This window comes from Oncorhynchus masou, chromosome 33 (assembly GCF_036934945.1).
Source record: "Oncorhynchus masou masou isolate Uvic2021 chromosome 33, UVic_Omas_1.1, whole genome shotgun sequence".
Taxonomy (NCBI): Eukaryota; Metazoa; Chordata; class Actinopteri; order Salmoniformes; family Salmonidae; genus Oncorhynchus; species Oncorhynchus masou.
In genome coordinates this window covers 44,697,343-44,721,613 of record NC_088244.1, presented here as the reverse complement: position 1 = coordinate 44,721,613, position 24,271 = coordinate 44,697,343, and the positions used below count along the sequence as shown (strand labels likewise).

The 24,271-nt window shown below is 41.3% G+C and overlaps 1 protein-coding gene across 5 annotated transcripts in view; it reads left to right on the top strand.

Moving 5' to 3' along the window:
* Positions 1 to 1,561: 1,561 nt before the first annotated feature.
* The window catches only part of LOC135527406 (tyrosine-protein phosphatase non-receptor type 11-like), a 108,817-nt gene continuing 86,107 nt past the window's right edge, over positions 1,562 to 24,271 (top strand). For 4 of the 5 annotated variants that reach the window (XM_064955937.1, XM_064955935.1, XM_064955936.1 and 1 more), the window contains exon 1: positions 1,563 to 1,790. In XM_064955937.1, the coding sequence (XP_064812009.1) occupies positions 1,777 to 1,790 (14 nt within the window). In that variant the 5' untranslated portion in view covers positions 1,563 to 1,776. Of the gene's footprint in view, positions 1,791 to 24,271 lie in introns of all 5 variants that reach the window. The other variant, XM_064955934.1, reaches the window with a different exon arrangement.

Below are 24,271 nucleotides of genomic sequence, written 5' to 3'. Positions count from 1 at the left end.
GGAAACATATGTTAACATTGCCAAAGCAAGTGAAGAGGATAATATACAAAAGTGAAATAAACAATAAATATTAACAGTAGACATTACACAAAGTTCCAAAAGAAAAATGACATTACATATGTCATTATGTATGTATAGAGTGTAATGAGATGTGCAAATTATTAAATTACAAAAGAGAAAATAAATAAACATAAATATGGGTTGTATTTACAATGGTGTTTGTTCTTCACTGATTGCCCCTTTCTTGTGGCAACAGGTCACACATCTTGCTGCTGTGATGGCACACTGCGGTATTTCACCCAGTAGATATGGGAGTTTATCAAAATCATCAAAATTTGTTTTTTCAAATTCTTTGTGGATCTGTGTAATCAGAGGGAAATATGTGTCTCTAATATGGTCATACAATTGGCAGGAGGTTAGGAAGTGCAGCTCAGTTTCCACCTCATTTTGTGGGCTGTTTGCACATAGCCTGTCTTCTCTTGAGAGCCAGGTCTGCTTACGGTGGCCTTTCTCAATAGCAAGGCTATGCTCACTGAGTCTGTACATTGTCAAAGCTTTCCTTAAGTTTGGGTCAGTTATAGTGGTCAGGTATCCTGCCACTGTGTAGTCTCTGTTTAGGGCCAAATAGCATTCTAGTTTGCTCTGTTTTTTTTGTTAATTCTTTCCAATGTGTCATGATTTGGTTGGGTCTAATTGTGTTGCTGTCCTGGGGCTCTGTGGTGTCTGTTTGTGAACTCTCTCTCTTTCTCCGTTTCTACAGTATCTCCCTCCCCCTGCCTCTCAATCCAATTCAATTCAAGGAGCTTTATTGGCATGGGAAACATGTGTTAACATTGCCAAAGCAAGTGAAGTAGATAATAAACAAAAGTGAAATAAACAATAAAAATGAACAGAAAACATTAAACTCTCTCACCCCTGTGATTTCCCTTGGCCTCTCTCTTGGCCTCTTCCCCCTCTCCCCTTTCTCCTTTCTCTCTCTACATCTGTCTATCTTATTTTGTCTCCCTCTGTTTCTGTGCTTCTCTCCCTCTGCAACCTACAACTTGCCTTCATGCCATTGTAAGATGAAGTGGACAGAGGCAGGCAGAAGATTTAAATAGGTTTGCCATTATCATTGCATTATTGCTATTAATAATTCGAAAGGGAGTTCGTGGAGGGCTATTTTCTTATCAAGACTTGTGTAATCATGCATTTCAATACGAAAATTGTCAGCATTTAGGATACAGAACGTTATTTCAACTCGTTACCTTCTCATGGACTGCACAAATATGATGTGAGGTCCCATGTAGTGATAAGTAGGTCATGGTTGAGATTATATAAAATTGTCTTTAATTTGCTTGCCCTCCCCTTTTGGTTTTAGAAGCTATATAATATTGAATTAGATTATATAATACAGACACATGTTTGATAGGCAATAGGCCTTTACACGCATGCACCAGCCCACGCTCCTTCAGTCTGTTCTTCAGTGTTTTGCTATTCCACCTGTAAGCGATCTGACATGAACCAAGTGGATATTATGGACACAGTATATAAAAAAAAATAAACGACTCACTTCAGTCTTTGTGTAAGCCACACCGACCCTTAGTAGAATGAGAATCCCTGACTGTGGGCTTTGGAGGCGGGTTATCCGGGGATATTGTCTTTGGAGTTGAACCTTGTTCTACAAACGCTCTCCCCAGTGCATGCTCTCCAACAGCGACACCGCGAAGCCCCAAAGGGAAGGCTTGCTTTATTTGACTTTCCCTTCTCATTCGACGACAGCTTTCCAAGACTGCTATGACGTCTCGCAGGTAAGACCGGCTTTATCGAAACCAATGGAAGGAACCGGGAATAGTCATTTCACCCATTATAACAGCGTATCACGACTTATTCCCGGGACATGCCGTGTTGGACTTGCAGGTTGACGTTCTGACCCATTAAAACGCACAAAGCCCACAATGGTTGCTTCAATTAGTGCTTTTGTTTTAGCTTTTGTCGGCATCTTGTATTTGGTATGGCACAAGTTATTGACTGTAAGTTCAGAGTTACAATAGCATTGTCATAGACAGTTAGCCTTACAAGCGTAAACTAGCCTATAACCTATGGGACATGGCAAAAGTCCTGTGCCGTTGAATATAGATTGATATAAAACGACAACTGTTCATTTGAAAAACAGGAGGGTCTTATTTGCTATAGCACACTAGTTCTCTCTCTCTCTGCTGTGCAGGAAACCACCAGGAGTTGAGCTATGATATCACGGTTTGGCTTTTGCAGAATGCAAGCTCTGTTTTTGTAGTTGGAATGCAACATACTTGTTCAAATGTAGGTTGAATCGAGCTGGCTAGTTGTTGTATTTAGAAACAATAGGATAGGCCACAAATGAATGACACTTTGGTTTGGTTACATCAGAAATACGTGTTGCATTTTTACCTCAATGTGGTTAAAACCTGTTAGTACAAACATTTGAATGATTTGTAAACCTAAAACAAGTAACCACTTAACTATTTGGGAGGCTACTGTAGACTAGCTTACGTTACTGTCTTAATTGACACGTGGTTGTTTTACAAAGTATTTCTCCATGATGTTTGAGAAACTTCATTAATTAGTCTTCACATTTAGATTATTGATATTGTATCATTTAGAGCACATTAGAGCACAGCACACTTACAGATAGGCCTTGATTTAAATGATGATGTTTGGTATGTTTGTTCAGTGAGGTATTTCATTCACTGACTTTTTGTCATCTGAACAGGACTGGTCAATATTACACATTTACAATTAAGTTATCAACTGAAATGTGTCCCCTCATATCAGTAGGAAATAAGATAGTTTTCACCCAGTAACTGAGTCATTTTCAAATGTAGCTTAGTGTCAGTCTCATAAGACAATATTAAAATCATCAGAATGGCGTTGAGGTAGGCCTATGCTATCCATTACTTGTTTTAGGCAGGCATAACCGCCACAAAACATTGTAGCTCAACCGTCAATTGTTCAATTACAACTGCAGTTTGTAATTGAGTTCAGCAAAGGCTATTGATTGCCATTCCAATCAATACATTTATCTTTATGTACTAGTTCAAACCACCATACATATTATGCTTTTCTGGTAAGTGTGTAAGTGTAATCCTACCTGTCCAGCTGTATACTGTAGTTATGTAAACACTTTTTTTGACAGGTAGTCTTAAGGTGGGCAGCTGCAAGTACCTGCAAGTGGAGATAAGTCTACAGTACACAAAATAGCATCAACATTGACCATGTCGGCAATCTAAGAGTTGACCGTGTACACAGACACCCCTATATGAGTACGCTCTAAATGAGAGAGATACATCACATCAACGTTTCCAAACGGGATTGCCACTGTAGAAGCAAAGCTGTGCGAACAAATGAATGGATGTTAGATAACAACAACATCATTTAGCAATGCGGTCCAACAACATTTATTTCTGTTTCTTGACAACAAATTCATCCATGTGGCAGTTTGGCTAAAATAACCGCTTATAAAACAGCTTTCATTAATACTGCCTGGATCTGGCGTTAGTCTCTGTGCATCACAAAGGACTTGTTGTGAAGTAAACATCTCGGCTCGTTCCCCTGAGAACTTTTTAGGTTCTCAGTGAGTTTGTGTTGAGCCTTTACTATGGACAAACAATAGCCTACATGTAGTTTCATGCTTGGGAGACACTGATTATATGACGGTGGTTGGCAAAACAGTAGTAGCATTGAATTGGAGTTTGTTGATTATAGGGTTGTCACGATACCAGTATCACAAAACTATGAAACTTTTATTTTCCATGGCAAAGAAAGAAAAACATAAATCAGTCCAATCGCTTTAGTCCTTAATAGCTTGGCAAATAAGAAAATGTGACACTCAATAAATGAAGTGTGCTTCATGTTTTGTTTTAATGCCATGATATTTCTGAGTATCACAATGCTGGTATCGTGGTTAGTGGGTGTTTGTTTCCATCCTTTGTCATCTGTTCTGTTTCGTCTGTGGTTCAGTACTTCCTGCTCCTGTGAGCCACAGGGGAACCGTTTCTGACACATTCATCTGAACAATAGTCTGGGTGCCATCTTGGAAAGACTGTCTGCTTCTGAACTTACCATTTAGCAGTCAAACATTTGAGTCCGTCAGTTTTTACTTCAGATCAACCAATAATTAATAGTTAGTGTGTTTTGCCTTTCATCATCAAATGCAAAGTACTTCATAACTATTAGTGACAGTTCAATGAAGGGCGTCGTTTTGAGTAAGGCGCATGCAAAACGTTCTATAATCGGTGCTGTACATAATGCTGCTCCTGAGTGATTTTTTCCCTGCACCAGAATTCACAACATTTCAACAACCGTGTGTGTCCCTCTTCTTTCATCATTCAGTAACACATTACTAGAGGTTGGCTTGCACATTGCCACAATAACACTGTAATAAGCTTGACATGATGCCTATCACAATGGAGTTGCATGTGTCATACCAATTTGACATTGTTCGCTGAAGCAGGAGTTCTCATACCTATAACGTTTTGCCGGTCCATCCTGGTGCTCTTCAGATAAAGCGGTTCCAAGTTTTCCAGTATTGGAAATCTCTTTGGGCTCTTTTGTTTGTGGAACGAGTCTTTCACTGAAACGGATTGAAACTGTGGAAAACAGTGAGTCATTCGGGGTGGAGAAGCACTCAGGAAAACAACAGGCCAATGTGTAGATGTAAGATAGCCCATCCAAAATGTCCAGGAATTCACAATAAAAGCTGTTATAGCCATACTATAATTACCAATGCAGTCAAATCCTTTCATCCTCCCTCCAGCTGCGTTTGATTTAGGTTATCACATTTTGATATCATTTCCTGCAACTGTTTGATGCATAAACACAGCACTCTCAAATGTATCCGCCAGTTTGTCATTTTGATATCATTTCCAGCAACTGTTTGATGCATTTTTTATTTATTTTTATTTCACCTTTATTTAACCAGGTAGGCTAGTTGAGAACAAGTTCTCATTTGCAACTGCGACCTGGCCAAGATAAAGCGTAGCAGTGTGAACAGACAACACAGAGTTACACATGGAGTAAACAATTAACAAGTCAATAACACAGTAGAAAAAAGGGGAGTCTATATACATTGTGTGCAAAAGGCATGAGGAGGTAGGCGAATAATTACAATTTTGCAGATTAACACTGGAGTGATAAATGATCAGATGGTCATGTACAGGTAGAGATACTGGTGTGCAAAAGAGCAGAAAAGTAAATAAATAAAAACAGTATGGGGATGAGGTAGGTGAAAATGGGTGGGCTATTTACCAATAGACTATGTACAGCTGCAGCGATCGGTTAGCTGCTCAGATAGCATATGTTTGAAGTTGGTGAGGGAGATAAAAGTCTCCAACTTCAGGGATTTTGCAATTCGTTCCAGTCACAGGCAGCAGAGTACTGGAACGAAAGGCGGCCAAATGAGGTGTTGGCTTTAGGGATGATCAGTGAGATACACCTGCTGGAGCGCGTGCTACGGATGGGTGTTGCCATCGTGACCAGTGAACTGAGATAAGGCGGAGCTTTACCTAGCATGAACTTGTAGATGACCTGGAGCCAGTGGGTCTGGCGACGAATATGTAGCGAGGGCCAGCCGACTAGAGCATACAAGTCGCAGTGGTGGGTGGTATAAGGTGCTTTTGTGACAAAACGGATGGCACTGTGGTAAACTGCATCCAGTTTGCTGAGTAGAGTGTTGGAAGCAATTTTGTAGATGACATCGCCGAAGTCGAGGATCGGTAGGATAGTCAGTTTTACTAGGGTAAGTTTGGCGGCGTGAGTGAAGGAGGCTTTGTTGCGGAATAGAAAGCCGACTCTTGATTTGATTTTCGATTGGAGATGTTTGATATGAGTCTGGAAGGAGAGTTTACAGTCTAGCCAGACACCTAGGTACTTATAGATGTCCACATATTCAAGGTCGGAACCATCCAGGGTGGTGATGCTCGTCGGGCATGCGGGTGCAGGCAGCGATCTGTTGAAAAGCATGCATTTGGTTTTACTAGCGTTTAAGAGCAGTTGGAGGCCACGGAAGGAGTGTTGTATGGCATTGAAGCTCATTTGGAGGTTAGATAGCACAGTGTCCAAGGACGGGCCGGAAGTATATAGAATGGTGTCGTCTGCGTAGAGGTGGATCAGGGAATCGCCCGCAGCAAGAGCAACATCATTGATATATACAGAGAAAAGAGTCGGCCCGAGAATTGAACCCTGTGGCACCCCCATAGAGACTGCCAGAGGACCGGACAGCATGCCCTCCGATTTGACACACTGAACTCTGTCTGCAAAGTAATTGGTGAACCAGGCAAGGCAGTCATCCGGAAAACCGAGGCTACTCACAGCACTCTCAAATGTATATGCCAGTTTGTCATTTTGATATCATTTCCAGCAACTGTTTGATGCATAATCACAGCACTCTCAAATGTATCCGCCAGTTTGTCATTTTGATATCATTTCCAGCAACTGTTTGATGCATAATCACAGCACTCTCAAATGTATCCACCAGTTTGTAATTTTGATATCATTTCTAGCAACTGTTTGATGCATAACCACAGCACTATCAAATGTATCTGCCAGTTTGTCATTTTGATATAATTTCTAGCAACTGTTTGATGCATAACCACAGCACTCTCAAATGTATCTGCCAGTTTGTCATTTTGATGGTTGGTTTGCTCTAGGATATTTTGGGTTTTATGAAATATGTTTCTTCTGTTATTCGTAGCTGTATGATTCATAAACTAATGCTATTCTTTTTTCATTTTTGGACTTTCCACATGGAGATAAAGCCACCACGTTTAGATCTAAGTTACTGCTACTGGCGAATGACTAACTGATGCCATTTAAAGGGGTAGCTCACAAGCTTGAAGTATGAACATGTCTGATAAACTTTGATTTGGGTTAACTATCCCTTTAAATATGCACATTTCTGGCTTCATAAAATTTCACCAATTTAAACTACAATAACATGCATTTTAGCTACCAGTTGCTAAAGTCACATTTTGAGGAGGATATAGCTGTCCAAGCTTTATCACTTTTTCATACCTGCTTTCTTCTCAATTGTGATTGATCAACATCTTGCTTCAAAAATGTTATCCAAGGTTTGGGAAGTTAGGTTTTTCCATCATCAAATGAATCATGATAGAGCAACACTCTCAAAATGGGTTAAATATCACAGACAATGTGTAATGGTCAGGTTATATTAAACCACCAATGCTACACTTGTCTGGCCACAGTTGAACCTGTAGCTCCATGTAACCAGAGTAGCACGGCTTGCTCTCTCTTCAAACTGTGTGCATAGCCTCTGCTCATGCAATTTAAATGGATTGCCCATTAAGTCTAAAAGCCCTCTTACCAAGATGTTCAATATCATTGCACTCAAACAGGCAGAATAGTTAGCCATCCCCTCAAAACAGAGGGGGCTAGTCCATATGCATACCTTCATATACGCATTTCATGTGCAACTTGAAAGCGCTAAGTTAGCTGCTAACTGCTAGCTGACTACATAGTGATGTGGGGCATCTAGCCACTGAGGGTGGGTTTGCACTGCAGGTAAAGGATTATCAGCTGTTCTAAAAATACAAGTAACATGACCAAAATCCACACCCCGGGGCTTGTCTGTGACCGATATAGCCCTAATGGAGCTTTCATGCAGTGTTGGGGGCACTAAGTACATCACCTTTTTGTCACCAGGCCTAGCCAGTGCTTTAAATAGCCCAGGCTGTACTGATCTTGAGACATTATGTAAGAGAATAGAGAGCGGGCGTGATGTATGCACATGGGGCCTCTGTTTCCCCTGTCTGTCTGTGCAAGCTAGCGCTGTACTCTGTGCTGTGTTCAACCCGCTGAGCCATGGCTTTTTGACTTTTGCTCTCCCTTCCATCTGTCACTCTACAGTTTGCTCTCTCCCTCTCTGTATGTCTTTATGTCTTATACCAGTCTCTCATTGACAGTTTCGCATCAGGCACATTGAGAAACACTGGTTCTGCCGCGGTGACTCAGAACTATTCTCTCTCTCTCTCGCTCTCTCTTTCGGCCAGTTGCCTGATACGGGAAATTGAAGGGCCTGGTAGTTGTCAAAGGAAATTCCCTGCGTCACTCCTGCAGTCATGTTCTGTGAGGATAGAGAGATGATATTTGTAGCGCGAGGACACCACAGAAAGGGCCCGCTTCAGGTATTTTTATACTGCAAATGGTTTCTACCTGTTGAATTCATAGTATAGTAAGTCAAGTTGTCTTAATCTGTTGAATATATTCATAAACAAAATGACAAACAAGGGTCTCCATTTTGGTGGGCACATCTGTTCAAGCTGATCTATTTGCAAAAGGGATTTCTCAGTGAGAGGTGTGGCTAGCATGGACACTTCCAGTTAATCATTCAACTCTGCACAAAGAAAAAGACAAAGGACAAATGCATTGGCCCCAGACGTACACAATAACCAGCCAATTCAAAGTTTGACAAAGAAATCCCATTCTGGTGTCCATTCCTACCACATCACATCGCTGTATTGTTTTTTAACTGCATGTCATAGTAACACTTTACCTAAAATATACAGGTATAAATCCTTGTAATTTGTTATAAGCATGTATGAGCCTTTGTCATGTCTTAGAACAATGCTTATAATATGTTATGTCTCTCCATGCGCCAATGAAAGGCCATAGAGGAGCCTGCAGGCCTCATGTCTTGAGGGTGTACTTGCTAACCATTAGCGTCTTCATGGCAGATTGAATAGGACCCCTGGGACTGGATCAGGCATAAGCAGGAAGCTTACGAGGTGGCTTCATATCTGGGCACATGCTGCTCGTGACATGAGCTTTCTGGGGAAAGTCTGCTAGTTTCTTCACTTCAGTGTGATTTATATACTTAATGTACAGTAAACTTCTTTATAATTGGACAAGTAAATGGCATAGCTGAGCATTGAAAGCTGAGGGTATCTTTATGTTAGAATTGAAAAATGTGGTTTTGTCCTTGTCCTGGTCATGTTTATCTTTGTTCATCCACCATGTCTTGGTTGACATGCAGTAGCAATTGCTTATTCCTCTCCAACTTAAATAGTCATGTATCTTGCAATGCTCAAAGAGAATGCAAAAGAGAGCACAATCATTGGCATGCCTAATTTCAGGCATTAATCATGTACCTGATCTGATTCATTTCTAGATCATTTTGAAATAGTTTCCATTTGTTTCACTGTTCCCTATTTCAGATATCATTTTTGTGATGATATTTGTGTTGCAACGTAATACTTTTTTTCCATCAGCATCATTCGGAAATGCCGGAACTAAGGTGTTGGACCTAACTCATGTAGGCCAGCTACTATCGGCTACTATATCCAATAGTACTTTATGTTCAACATTATCAAGCACATAACAGCAACCTAAACTCCAATATGCTACTAGAGAACATACAGAGAGACCTAGCATAGTTTTCTATGTTGTACATCCTTACTAGGCTCGGTGGGCAGTGATGTCCTACTGCGCATGTAGACTGGGCCTTTCTATCGGCCTTGCTTTGGGAACTGGCAAGCACTGTCCTTCAAGGAAGGAAGGCATTAGTAAGAGTTGGAGTCTTTGGTTGGCATGTCGACGGTGCCGCATCATGTAAGTCCCGAGGGACAGCCTGATAGCCGCTCCGAAGCCGATAGTACGATACAGGCGCTCCTATCAGGGCCGCTCACACTCATCCAAATCCCAGATTAAACACCCCCGCCTCTCTCGCTCTGACCCACAGTGGCAGCACTCCTACAAGTCCCAGCCCTTCCCCCTCGTTCCTCCCTCCCTCCCTTCACCTCCTTGTGTAACCATGTAGGGGCTGGATTACTAAACTCTGAGGGAACTGAACCAGGGGGCTCTGACAAGCTCCAATCAGAATGGTGAGGTCGGGGAAAAAACCTTCCTGACATTAAAATGTATTGGGTCTTACCAGTAAGTTGCTGTTGTTGTGTTTCTAGTACAATGCACTAGGTCAAGTTAGGCTCACGCTTCAATGGTTGATAGTTCATGACTGTGTGCATTTTGGAGGATCTGGCTGGAGTGAACCGGGTAGTGCTGGGTGGGTGTGCTTGTTGGCGGACATTTGGTGTTAGGGCTTCTTGAGGGGATTGACCCTGCTGAACTGCCAAGTGTGTGTGAACAGACCTGGGCAGTGTGATCCCAGGCCAGGTCAAGCCAGGGAGAGAGAGAGAAAGATAGGGAAGGATTATGTGCAGTAATTGGTGAGCAGTGCTATTTGTTCCATTGAGGGGGTCAGGGGTCGAACAGGGGGTGACCTCCTGTCTTCATTAGCAGGCAGGTGTGTGTGTGTGTGTGTGTGCGCGCGCACGTCTGTGCCTGCGTGCATTTGTTTGTTAGTGTGTGTTTAGTGCTGAGGTGAGGGTTGCAGACTAGACAGACTAGAACCCAGAACAGAAAGTGATACTGACCTATGTTGTCCTTTGACCTGCAATCAACACAAAGGTATTTTGCTTGTGTTTAAGTGTCGAGCACTTTGTCGGGTGTTTGTTCCAATTTCAAAGCAAACCAAACAAAGCTCTTTGACCATTGTTGCATGTGTAGTGCTACTACGTGATTCACTAAAACTGTTGTATAAGCTGTGCATAAAAGATGCAAGTCATTTTGTTTGCTGTTTGTTATGATAGAACAATGGTGAACAGTTTCAAAGACTGAATGGTCTGAGTGGGCTGCCATTGTTTCATCAATGATATGAATGAAAGCAGTGCTGGTGTGACTTAATGTACAATAGTAACACTTGGCATTCTTTTCCGATTGGTAGAGAAATGTTTTTCCATGGCCCGTGAAAAGAACAATATTAAATCCAATCTGCACCCCAGTCAACAACCCAAGGTCTACAGTAGCCTACGGGACCCCAATCAACACACAATAAAACCCATGAGACTGTGTATTCAAGATGGCAGCACCACAGAATGCCATATATGTCCATAGAATGTTGCTCATAACCATAGCTCAAGTAACAACTGGTGGCAGCGGTGGCATTTGGAGGATATACAGTGAGCTCCAAATGATACAATGACTGAGGTTAAGGTGCAGACTGTCAGCTTTAATTTGAGGATATTTTCATCCATATCGGGTAAACCTATTAGAAATCCACTTATGTGTATTAAAGTAGTAAAAAGTTTAAGTATTTGGTCCCATATTCATTGCACACAATGACTACAAAGCTTGTGACACATTTGTTGGACGAATCTGCTGTTTGTTTTGGTTGTGGTTCAGATTATTTTGTGCCCAATAGAAATTAATGGTAAATAATGTAGTGTCATTGTCACAAGTCGGTTCCTCTCCTTGTTCGGGCGGTGTTCGACGGTCGGCGTCACCGGTCTTCTAGCCATCATCAATCCACTTTTCATTTTCCATTTGTTTTGTCTTGTTTTCCTACACACCTGGTTTTCATTTCCCTCATTAATTGTTGTGGACCATTTTTCTAAATCCTGCCGCCTCCTCCCTCTGCCCGGTCTCCCTACGGCCCTACAGACTGCAGAGGCCTTGTTTACACACGTCTTCCGGCACTACGGGGTGCCTGAGGACATAGTGTCTGATCTGGGTCCCCAGTTCACTTCGGGGGTCTGGAGGGCGTTCATGGAACATCTGGGGGTCTCGGTCAGCCTTACCTCAGGTTTTCACCCCGAGAGTAACGGGAAGGTGGAGAGAGTTAACCAGGATGTGGGTAGGTTTCTGAGGTCTTGGGCAGAGAAGCCCCAGAACTCGCTCTGCCTCTCCTCCACCAACCTTTTCTCCTTCCAGTGCGTACTGGGGTATCAGCCGGTTCTGGTTCCTTGACATCAGAGTCAGACCGAGGGTCCTTCGGTGGACGACTGGTTACGGCGCGCGGAGGAGACATGGGACGCCGCTCATGTTCACCTTCAGTGCACCGTGCTGCACCGTGCTTCAGTGCACACCTGTTTTTCATTTCCCTCATTACGTGTTGTGTATTTAACGCTCTGTTCCACCCCATGTCTTTGTGTGGAATTGTTTGTTGTAAGTGCTTGTGCACATGTTGACTGGTATGCGTCGGGTTTTGTACCCATGTTGGTTATTTCTTTATTCCGTTGGTTTTGCTCTCCTGCGTCTGACTTCCCTGCCACCAGTTACCCTTACAATCATTTTGGAGTCACTTTTATTGTAAATAAGAATATAATATGTTCCTAAACACTTTTACATTAATGTGGATGCTACCATGATTACGAAAAATCCGGAATGAATAGTAAATAATGGTGAGTGAGAAAGTTAGACGCACAAATAGGTTGAGTAATTAAGAATTTTGTCCACAAATGTACCCACATTTATATTATACCGTACCAGTCAAAAGTTTGCACACACCTACTTGCACACACCTACTTCTTTATTTTTTACTATTTTCTACATTGTAGAATAATAGTGAAGACATCAAAACTATGAAATAACACACATGAAGTAACCAAAAAAAGTGTTAAACAAATATTTTAAACAAATATATATTTTATATTCTTCAAAGTAGCCACCCTTTGCCTTGATGACAACTTTGCACACTCTTGGCATTCTCTCAATCAGCTTCATGAGGTAGTCACCTGGAAGGCATCTCAATTAACCTGTTGAGATGCTCTGGGGGCGCTATTTCATTTTTGGATGAAAAACGTTCCCGTTTTAAACAAGATATTTTGTCACAAAAAGATGCTCGACTATGCATATAATTGATAGCTTTTGAAAGAAAACAATCTGACGTGTCCAGAACTACCAAGATATTTTCTGTGCGTGCCCTAGAACGTGAGCTTCAGGCAAAACCAAGATGAGACGGCATCCAGGAAATGAGCAGGATTTTTGAGGCTCTGTTTTCCATTGTCTCCTTATATGGCTGTGAATGCGAGAGGAATGAGCCTGCCCTTTCTGTCGTTTCCCCAAGGTGTCTGCAGCATTGTGACATATTTGTAGGCAGATCATTGGAAGATTGACCATAAGAGACCACATTTACCAGGTGTCCGCCCGGTGTCCTGCGCCGAAATTGGTGCGTAAAAGACAGCTGCCAGTATTTTTCCATGGGATACAGAGAGGAAAGCAAGCTTCCACGAACTGCATATCAATGAAGAGATATGTGAAAAAACACCTTGAGGATTGATTCCAAACAACGTTTGCCATGTTTCGGTCGATATTATGTAGTTAATCCGGAAAAAGTTTTACGTTGTAGGTGACTGAATTTTCGGTTCATTTCGGTAGCCAGACGCAATGTAGAAAACGGAACGATTTCTCCTACACACAGACGCTTTCAGGAAAAACTGCGCATTTGGTATGTAACTGAGAGTCTCCTCATTGAAAACATCAGAAGCTCTTCAAAGGTAAATGATTTTATTTATTTGGTTATCTGGTTTTTGTGAAAATGTTGCGTGCTAAATGCTACTCAAAATGCTATGCTAGCTTTGCATACTCTTACACAAATTAGTCAATTTCTATGGTTCAAAGCATATTTTGAAAATCTGAGATGACAGTGTTGTTAAGAAAAGGCTAAGCTTGAGAGCAGACGCATTATTTTCATTTTATTTGCGATTTTCAGAAATCGTTAACGTTGCGTTATGCTAATGAGCCTGAGGCTTTAGTCACGATCCCGGATCCGGGATGGGGAGTTTCAAGAAGTTAACAGGTGTGCCTTTTTAATTTGTGGAATTTATTCTTAATGCGTTTGGGCCAATGGGTTGTGTTGTGACAAGGTAGTGATGGTATACAGATGATAACCCTATTTGGTAAAAGTCCCAAGTCCATATTATGGCAAGAACAGCTCAAATAGGCAAAGAGAAATGACAGTCCATCATTACTTTAAGACATGAAGGTCAGTCAATGCAGAACATTCCAAGAACTTTGAAAGTTTCTTCAAGTGCAGTCGCAAAAACCATCAAGCGCTATAATGAAACTGACTCTCATGAGGACCGCCACAGGAAAGGAAGACCCAGAGTTACCTCTGCTACAGAGGATAAGTTCATTAGAGTACCAGCCTCAGGAATTGCAGCCCAAATAAATGCTTCACAGAGTTCAAGTAACAGACACATCTCAACATCAACTGTTCTGAGGAGACTGCGTGAATTAGGCATTCATGGTCGAATCGATGCAAAGAAATCACTACTAAAGGACACCAATAATAAGACGAGACTTGCTTGGGCCAAGATACACGAGCAATGGACCGGTGGAAATCTGTTCTTTGGTCTGATGGGTCCAAATGTTCTACTTTTGGTTCCAACCACTGTGTCTTTGTGAGACGCAGAGTAAGTAAATGGATGATCTCCGTGTGGTTCCCACCGTGAAGCATGGAGGAGGAGGTGTGATGGTGCTTTGCCTCCTTCAAGACTGTTGGAAAAGCATTCCAGGTGATCTGGTTGAGAGAATGCTAAGAGTGTGCAAAGCTGTGTTCAGGAAAGAAGGACTCGCAGGTCGAGAAAAGCATTGTTAGCACATAAAATGCACGTTTCTTTATTGTGCTATATTCCTCTGAGTAAGCCTGCCAAAATGCACACAAGGACATGGCACTCCTGAGAACACCTAATAGGTTAAATTGCGGCCTCATCCAGCGAGGGTATCGTATTCTTAGCAAGGGAGGAGAATTCTCCACCTGGGCAGACTGTGAGAGGATCACGTACAAACACAATGATGTCCTGGGGCATGCTGTAGTCTTCAAATCTGGTGGATAAGTTGTCCCTCAGCTGCTTAAGGAAATCTTCCATTACCTCTGTGACAATGCCTGTCCCTCTGTCTGTTGTTTATTCTGTGTGCTGAAGTGCAGTAGCCTTCCAGATGACAAGTCCAGATCAAACAACTCAAGCTCCCTAGTAGAGGCCTCCAATTTTTCCACCATGTCCACGACTGTGATAGATTGTCAGCCAAAAAAGAAACATTGCAACATCCCTCAATTTCCAGTGGTGGTCAACTGCTGCCCTCATTTTAGTTTTTAAATATTTTGTTATCCACAACCTGGTCATGCAGCACACAGAACCGCTCCAGCTCTTTTCCTTTACTCAGCCAGCGCACGTCATTGTGAAGCAGATCTTTGGGTGGCCTCCTCTGATTCTGTCACAAACTTGCATAAAAGACGTTGGTGGGTACTTGATGTCTCTCTGATAAAGTTGATTATGCGCATTACTTTACACATCACATCTTTCAGCTCACTGTTTAGTCTGGCACACAGCAAACTCTGATGGATGAGACAATGCAAGCCATTCATTTCCTTCACCAGACCCCTCTGCCTGCCCACCATAGCAGGAGCCCTTTTTCGAATATCAGACCTTGCTGTGTAAACAATTCTTCCAGCTTTGTGAATATGATGTCCCCAGTGGTGTCCTTCGAGGGGAATCGGTACCAGTAGCTCTTCTTAAAATTAATTTCCATCAAAATAATGAAAATACAGTGCCTTACAAAAGTATTCATGCCCCTTGGCGTTGTTTCTATTTTGTTGCATTACAACCTGTAATTTGAATGGATTTTTATTTGGATTTCATGTAATGGACATACACAAAATAGTCCAACTTGGTGAAGTAAAATAAAAAATAGCTTGTTTCAAAAAATTCGGAAAAATAAATAAACGGAAAGTGGTGCGTGCATATGTATTCAACCCATTTGCTATGAAACCCCCAAATAAGATCTGGTGCAACCAATTACCTTCAGAAGTCACATAATTAGTTAAAATAAAGTCCACCTGTGTGCAAAATAAGTGTGACATGATCTGTCACATGATCTCAGTATATACACACCTGTTCTGAAAGGCCCCAGAGTCTGCAACACCACTAAGCAAGGGGCCCCACCAAGGAAGTGGCACCACCAAACAAGCGGCACTATGAAGACCAAGGAGCTCTCCAAACAGGTCAGGGACAAAGTTGTGGAGAAGTACAGATCAGGGTTGGGTTATAAAAAAAAATCCAACACTTTGAACATCCCACGGAGCACCATTACATCCATTATTACAAAATGGAAAGAATATGGCGCATCAACAAACCTGCCAAGTGAGGGCAGCCCACCAAAACTCACAGACCATGTAAGGGGGCATTAATCAGAGAGGTAACAAAGAGACCAAAGACCAAAGATAACCCTGAAGGAGCTGCAAAGCTCCACAGTGGAGATTGGAGTATCTGTCCATAGTATCTGTCCATAGGACCATTTTAAACCATACACTTCACAAAGCTGGGCTTTACGGAAGAGTGGGCAGAAAAAAAGCCATTGCTTAGCGAAAAAAATAAGCAAACAGATTTGGTGTTCGCCAAAAGGCATGTGGGAGACTCCCCAAACATATGGAAGAAGGTACTCTGGTCAGATGAAACTAAATGTAGCTTTTTGGCCATCAAGGCAAACGCTATGTCTGGCTCAAACCCAACACCCCTCATCCCCCGGAGAACACCATTCCCACAGTGAAGCATGGTGATGGCAGCATCATGCTGTGGGGATGTTTTTCATCGGCAGGGACTGGGAAACTGGTCCGAATTGAAAGAATGATGGATGGCGCTAAATACAGGGAAATTCTTGAGGGAAACCTGTTTCAGTCTTCAAGAGATTTGAGACTGGGACGGAGGTTCATCTTCCAGCAGGACAATGACCCTAAGCATACTGCTAAAGCAACACTCGAGTGGTTTAAGGGGAAACATTTAATTGTCTTGGAATGGCCTAGTCAAAGCCCAGACCTCAATCCAATTGAGAATCTGTGGTATGACTTAAAGATTGCTGTACACCAGTTGGAACCCATCAAACTTGAAGGAGCTGTAGTGGTTTTGCCCTGAAGAATGGGCAAAAATCCCAGGGGCTAGATGTGCCAAGCTTATAGAGACATGCCCCAGTTTGTGCTGTTCTGTAAAGGGAGTAGTACACAGCATTGTACGAGATCTTCAGTTTCTTGGCAATTTCTCGGGACAGCCTTCGTTTCTCAGAACTAGAATAGACTGACGATTTTCAGAAGAAAGTTTTTTGTTTCTGGCCATTTTGTAATTGAACCCACAAATGTTGACGCTCCAGATACTCAACTCGTCTAAAGAAGGTCAGTTTTATTGTTTATTTAATCAGAACAACAGTTTCAGCTGTGCTAACGTAATTTCAAAAAGGGTTTTCTAATGATCAATTAGCCTTTTAAAATTATAAACTTGAATTAGCTAGCACAATGTGCCATTGGAACACAGGAGTGATGGTTGCTGATAATGGGCCTCTGTACGCCTTTGTAGATTTTCCATTAAAAAAAATATTTAAAATCAGCCATTTCCAGCTACAATATTCATTTACAACATGAACAATGTCTACATTGTATTTCTGATCAATTTGATGTTATTTTAATGGACAAAAAAAATGTGCTTTTCTTTCAAAAACAAGGACATTTCTTAGTGACCCCAAACTTTTGAACGATAGTATACAAACCACCAGTCAATCAAATATTCCTGGGAAGTAAATTTGTTTGTGCTTTAGACTTAAATACGCATAGATATTAAGGTGTAATGAGATTCCATCCTATCCCTTTAAGCTAAAAACAACATGATGCCTTTGGTTCTACAACCATACAACCCACTTTCAACAGTATTAGCTAGCCAAACCCCGGTCACGCTAAGTTGAACTAGCTCTCTCAGGCTACCAAGATTGAAGTCAATTTGAAACTCTTGGACAAAGATAAATACTTACACGCTTCGATGCCAAACCCAAACACACCTGTACCAGCCAAAGGGGTGGCCGAAGATGGGTGTTGAACAGTTGCCTGAACAGGGCATCTGCACGGTGTGTCATCTGTTCCCCACACAGAATACAATTACCTGAAAGGACAAGAACTGAACCAGGAAACTGAAAACCTTTATGTTGATATTTAAAGAAGTGCATGTGAATCGATTATTTCTCTCATAAGCCAGAGAGGAAAATGTCTCCAATTGTCACGGTATTCATTGGAAGAAGTAGAGGAATCGTCAGACCAAAATGCAGCAGAGTACGTATTCATCTTTAATATACTGAACTGAACACGAAGATACAAAATAACAATAGGAATAACCGAAAACAGTCCTGCAAGGTGAAAACACTAAACAGAAAATAACCACCCACAACTAACACTGGGAAAACAGGCTACCTCAGTATGGTTCTCAGAGACAACGAAAGACAGCTGTCCCTGATTGAAAACCATACCGGGCCAAAACATAGAAATACAAGACCTAGACATACAAACATAGAATGCCCACCCACATCACACCCTGACCAAACAAAAAATAGAAACACACAAAGCAATCTACGGTCAGGGCGTGACATCAATATCCATTGTCATGGAGTGATGAGAATTCACCAAGTCGTCTGTGCACCAGAGATGACATTTTGTATGAGACAAATGGATTAAATATTGAATTGAGCCCATATTGAGACCTTGGCTGAGGTCGTTTTAAGGACAAGACACTGTAGGCCTACTGCCGACCAATAAGTTTCACTGACAACATACTACAGCTAATGTTCATCCAATCAAACTTTGTCACATGCGCTGAATTCAACAAGTGTAGACTTTACCGTGAAATGCTTACTTACAAGCCCTTAACCAACAGTGCAGTTCAAGAAGAGTTAAGAAAATACTACAAATACTACAAAATCCTACAATGTAATTTTCTGGATTTTTTTCCCTCATTTTGTCTGTGTACCTATGATGAAAATTACAGGCCTCTCGTCTTTTTAATTGGGAGAACTTGCACAATTGGTGGCTGACTAAATACTTTTTTTGCCCCACTGTACATAAGTTCTGTTATACTCAGACATGATTCAAACAGTTTTAGAAACTTCAGAGTGTTTTATATCCAAATCTACTAATAATGTGCATATCTTATATTCTTGGCATGCGTAGCAGGAAGTTGAAATTGGGCACACCATTTATCCAAAAGTGAAAATGCTGCCCCCTATCCCAAAGAGGTTTTAAGTGCGTAATACGTTTATGTTGCAACTTATTCTCTTTTGGTTTATTACTATTATTCTGGTTTGTTTTTTTAGATGCTAAATGAACACTTGATTTGCAGGAGCCTCCTCAATTCATATGTTAGTAGATGTTCTAGGATAGTGAGAGGTGAATGTATAGTTAGGATTAAATTTTTATTTTTTATACAATGTTTCTATTTGTATATGCTTGTTGAAGGTTGATTGAGGGGGAAGGTAAATGTTGGAGAGGGTTGGGGACAGGGTGGTGATTAAGGGGGTTTGCTGGGGGGGACTGATCGGTTGGATAATGCTTGGGTGTAGGTGCTACATATGCTGCTCTTGATAGTTTGATGCACTTTCATACCTTTTTATTGAGTTGCACATTATGCAGGCCACCATAGAAACTACAAACGAGAGGAGGGTGGGGCTTACATTTACTTACTGGAATGTCAAGGGTTTAAATGAACCAATTAAGTGAGTCAAGGTAACTGTGTGCTTGCCCATTATTTGGATAGATCCTCTACCCAGCGTACCGCTACCTCCTATTCAAGCAAATTCTTGAATACCTGCATAAAAAAATTTGAACTTATTTGAAACTTGGAGGATCTCCAACCCTACGGGTAGGGAATAGTCCTTTTACTCTCATTTTTACAATGTTTATACCTGAATTGACTACTTTTTGGTTGATGCTAAATTACTCCCTTATACCTGTAATGTGAGATATCATGATATTATAATTTCTGATCACAGTCCACTCACCTTCTCCCTGAGATTGTGTGACATCGTATCAAATGAGGGGGTCTGGAGGTTGAATCCTCTACTCCTCACAGAACCAACATTCTGTGAACATCTTAAAGAACTAATAACATTTTTCTTTGTTACCAATGACATCACAGAGACTTCCACAGCATTATTGTTGGAAACACTGGAGGCTTATTTGAGAGGCTGTATCATGTCCTTTCAGGCTGCCAAGAGAAGGTAAAACAGAGAAAAATTGTAGAATTGGAGGCACAAATTCACCTACTGGATAGGGAGAATGCTAGTCATCCATCTATGGATAAACATAAAAAATAACCACTTTCTCTCAGCTAAAATTGCAAAATTATTTTCTCTGTACCCAGAAAATCCAAGATGGAAGGAGGATTGTCTCTCCCAAATGTTATATTTTACTATTGGGCCGCTAACCTCGGTGCTGTTACATTTTTGCTGGCTTAGTATGGACTGTGAGGATTTCCACCCCTTCTCTAGTGACGCTGTGATTTTGTCACCTGTCAAGTTGGAAATGTCACTTCATAGTAACAATCCTATTATACATAGCACAGCCCGAATCTGGAAGCAAATTAAAGTGTACTTTGACCTCAGACCAATATAATTCCTGCTCCCTGTTGCCAGGAATCACTCTTTGCCCCCCCCCCCCAACCTTGATAACACCTTTGAGTGATGGGGAGAACTATGGAACAATACCATAGGGGATCTATATTTAGAAGGGATATTTGTCTCATTTGATTTGCTGAGGGAAACCTATAATCTTCCCATAAATAACTTTTTCAGATACCTACAGATTAGAGACTGTTCGAAAACATCTTCTGACATTTGAAAATGCTAAAAATTCAATTTTTGACAGATGCATAAAAATTGGGCCCATCTCAGGCAAACTGATATCTCGTCTAGATGACGCTCTTCAATCTGTTAGCACACCTTCTACAGATGCCATTAAAACTTCTTCATGATCGGTGTGTCCCCCACTGGATGGTTGAGCTAACATAGGCTAATGCGATTAGCATGAGGTTGTAAGTAACAAGAAGATTTCCCAGGACATAGACATATCTGATATTTGCAGAAAGCTTAAATTCTTGTCAGACTGCACTGTCCAATTTACAGTAGCTATTACAGTGAAAGAATACCATGCTATTGTTTCATTAGAGTACACCGTTTTTAACTTGAGAAGTTATTAATAAACAAATTGAGCACATTTGGGCAGTCTTGATACAACATTTTGAACATGAATGCAATGGTTCATTGGATCAGTCAAAAAACTTTGCACATACACTGCTGCCATGTAATGGCCAAAATCTCATTTGCACCTGGGCTGGAATAATACATTATGGTCTCTCTCTTGCATTTCAAAGATGATGGTACAAAAACCCATCCAAAAAGCTAGTTTTTTTCCTTTGTTTTATCTTTTACCAGATCTAATGTCTTATATTCTCCTACATTCATTTCACATTTCCACAAACGTCAAAGTGTTCTCTTTCAAATGGTACCAAGCATATGCATATCCTTGATTCAGGTCCTGAGCTACAGGCAGTTAGATTTGGGTATGTCATTTCAGGCGAAAATTGAAAAAAAGGTTCCGATCCTTAAAACCTGTTGGTACTAGGGGGCAGTATTTTCATTTTTGGAAAAATAACGTTCCCAAATTAAAACGGGATATTTTGTCAGGACAAGATGCTAGAATATGCATATAATTGACAGCTTAGGGTAGAAAACTCTAAAGTTTGCAAAACTGTAAAAATATTGTCTGTGAGTATAACAGAACTGATCTTACAGGCGAAAGCCTGAGAAAAATCCAATCCGGAAGTGACTCATCTTTTGAAAGCCCTGCGTTCCGATGCGTCCCTATTGAGCTGTGAATGCCCTATCAACCAGATTACGCTTTCTACGTATTCCCCAAGGTGTCTACAGCATTGTGACGTAGTTACGCATTTATGTTGAAGAATACCCGTAGGCGGCTTCATTGCGCACGGTCACTTGATGCTCCCAGAGAAATTCTCACGTAAAATACAGAGGTAGCCATTATTCCAATCGCTTCTACTGAGAAACCAATTGTCCCAGTTGATATATTATCGAATAGATATTTGAAAAACACCTTGAGGATTGATTATAAACAACGTTTGCCATGTTTCTGTCGATATTATGGAGCTAATTTTGAATATTTTTCGGAGTTGTCGTGACTGCAATTTCCGGTCGATTTCTCAGCCAAACGTGAAGAACAAACAGAGCTATTTCACCTACAAAATAATCTTTTGGGAAAAAATGAACTTTGGCTATCTACCTGGGAGTCTTGTGAGTGAAAACATCCGAAGTTAAGGTAAACGATATAATTAGATTGCTTTTCTGATTTGTGACAAGGTTGCCTGCTGCTAGCAAGGCATAATGCTATGCTAGGCTATCGATAAACGTACAAATGCTTGTCTAGCTTTGGCTGTAAAGCATATTTTGAAAATCTGAGATGACAGGGTGATTAACAAAAGGCTAAGCTGTGTGCCAATATATTTTACTTGTGATTTTCATGAATAGGAAGATTTTCTAGGAAGATTTATGTCCGTTGCGTTATGCTAATTAGTGTCAGATGATGACAACGGTCCCGTTCACGGGATGGGGTGTCACTAGAGGTTAAGAGGTTAAGGCAGCTAGGGACTGACATCTCTGTGGCAGATTGGGAAGATAGCTTGGAGTATATCCACACCTGCTCCATTAACTCCAGACATTGTCTCATACAATTCAAGTTATTACACATATTACACAACTAAGCAACAAAGGATATTTCCTGATACATCCTTTGTGTGATACATGTCATGCTGCAGGGGGTACACTACTCCACTGCTTTGCATTATGCCCTAACTTATATGGTTATTTGTGTGGAATTTTTAGGATCCTTTCTGAAGTTCTGGAGGCTTCAATTAACCCAGACCCGCTTCTGATCATCCTGGGAGTGTCAGAAACCGTAAACAGATGAACCAGTCCCCAAAACAACTCCTCTTTTACAGTCTCATTTCAGCAAAAAAAAATATCTTGTTGTTTTGGAAAAGGAAGGAAGCTCCCTCCCAAATTATGGCTCAGTGAGTTGGCAAACACTCTACACTTAGAAAGAATTCGATATATTCTAAGCAATAAATTATCAACATTTTATCAAATCTGGCAGCCTCTCCTCTCTTGAATGATGGATGGGCGGGCAGGGGGGGGGGGTAGATACAGTATGTTCTGTATGTCTTATTTTGAATAACTTATTTTGTACATATTACTCTGGATATTTTTGTATCTGCTCTTTTATGTTTATATAAGAATTGCATGCTTGTCTTTTCTACAAAATACCTATACACCATTCTTGTGTGTGTTCAATAAAAAACATATTTGAACAGAATAATAGATGAATAAATGTCAAGAAAATATGCCTAAACTTCAACAAAAATGAAAAGATAACTTCTCTAGTGAAATTTAGACATAAGGGGCATCAGAAAAGAAAGTGCATCACCGAGGGCAGAGGGGGGTCTATAACAGCCATTCACAGATACAGAGAGCAGAGGGGGTCTATAACAGCCAATCAGAGATACAGAGAGCAGAGGGGAGGGGGTCTATAACAGCCAATCACAGATACAGAGAGCAGAGGGGAGGGGGTCTATAACAGCCAATCACCGATGCAGAGAGCAGAGGGGGGTCTATAACAGCCAATCGCAGATACAGAGAGCAGAGGGGGGGGGGGTGTGTCTATAACAGCCAATCACAATTATAGAGACACAATTTGAAACCTCAATATTCAAGGCAAGAAATTCCAACTGTTTACAAATAGTTTCAGTCTTTGCCACACTTACAGGGAATTTAATTTTTACATATATAGCCACACCCCCACCTTTCTTACCCCGATCAGTGCGTTACACATTGTAACCATTTCTACAAATATCCTTATTGAGAACAGACTTGCTGAGCCAGGTTTCAGAAAATACAATTAGCGTCAGTTGATTTAGCCCCAATCCTAACCAATCCAATTTTAGACAACAGGCTGCGTACATTTAAATGAAAAATACCCAAAACCAGATCTCGATTTAAAATCAGAGGGGGTTTGGAGACATTGCAGCATAGGGCCAGGTTTAGGGTGCACGTTACCTGATATCAACAAAAGAAGAATATCTAGGCACCTCTGTTTCATAACCTTGCACGGCTTCTCTTTAAGAGACCTAATGCAAGCGAATTCCACAAGATATTCTCGACAATGCAAAGCATTAATGGTAGTGACACTAGTTCATACTGCTCACATCATGACACAAATGCATCGGCACTTCGACGAGTGGCTCGAGTGGAAAAACAGTGAGTGCCCGCAGACACAATGTCTAATGTAGGGGAGAGCACATTGTCAGATGTTCGTTTTCTCCAGTAAAGTCAGTGCGCAAAGCAATACCACAAATTGGTGTTTTCTCTGAGAGATGTAAGAAATCGAGGCCAAGGAAATGTAAAGGGAGAGAGGGACACTGAGTATGTATGAGTGTATGTGAGTGTGCGCGTGTGTGAGTAGATTGGGGGTCGATTTAGAGAACTGGTGGGATTGTTGAGGTTACTGCCAGGTGGAGAGCAAAGTGGAGCAGCTTGGACGAGACACTCCACGGAGGGAAGGCAGAGGATAGAACCCAGGCCAGCCTGA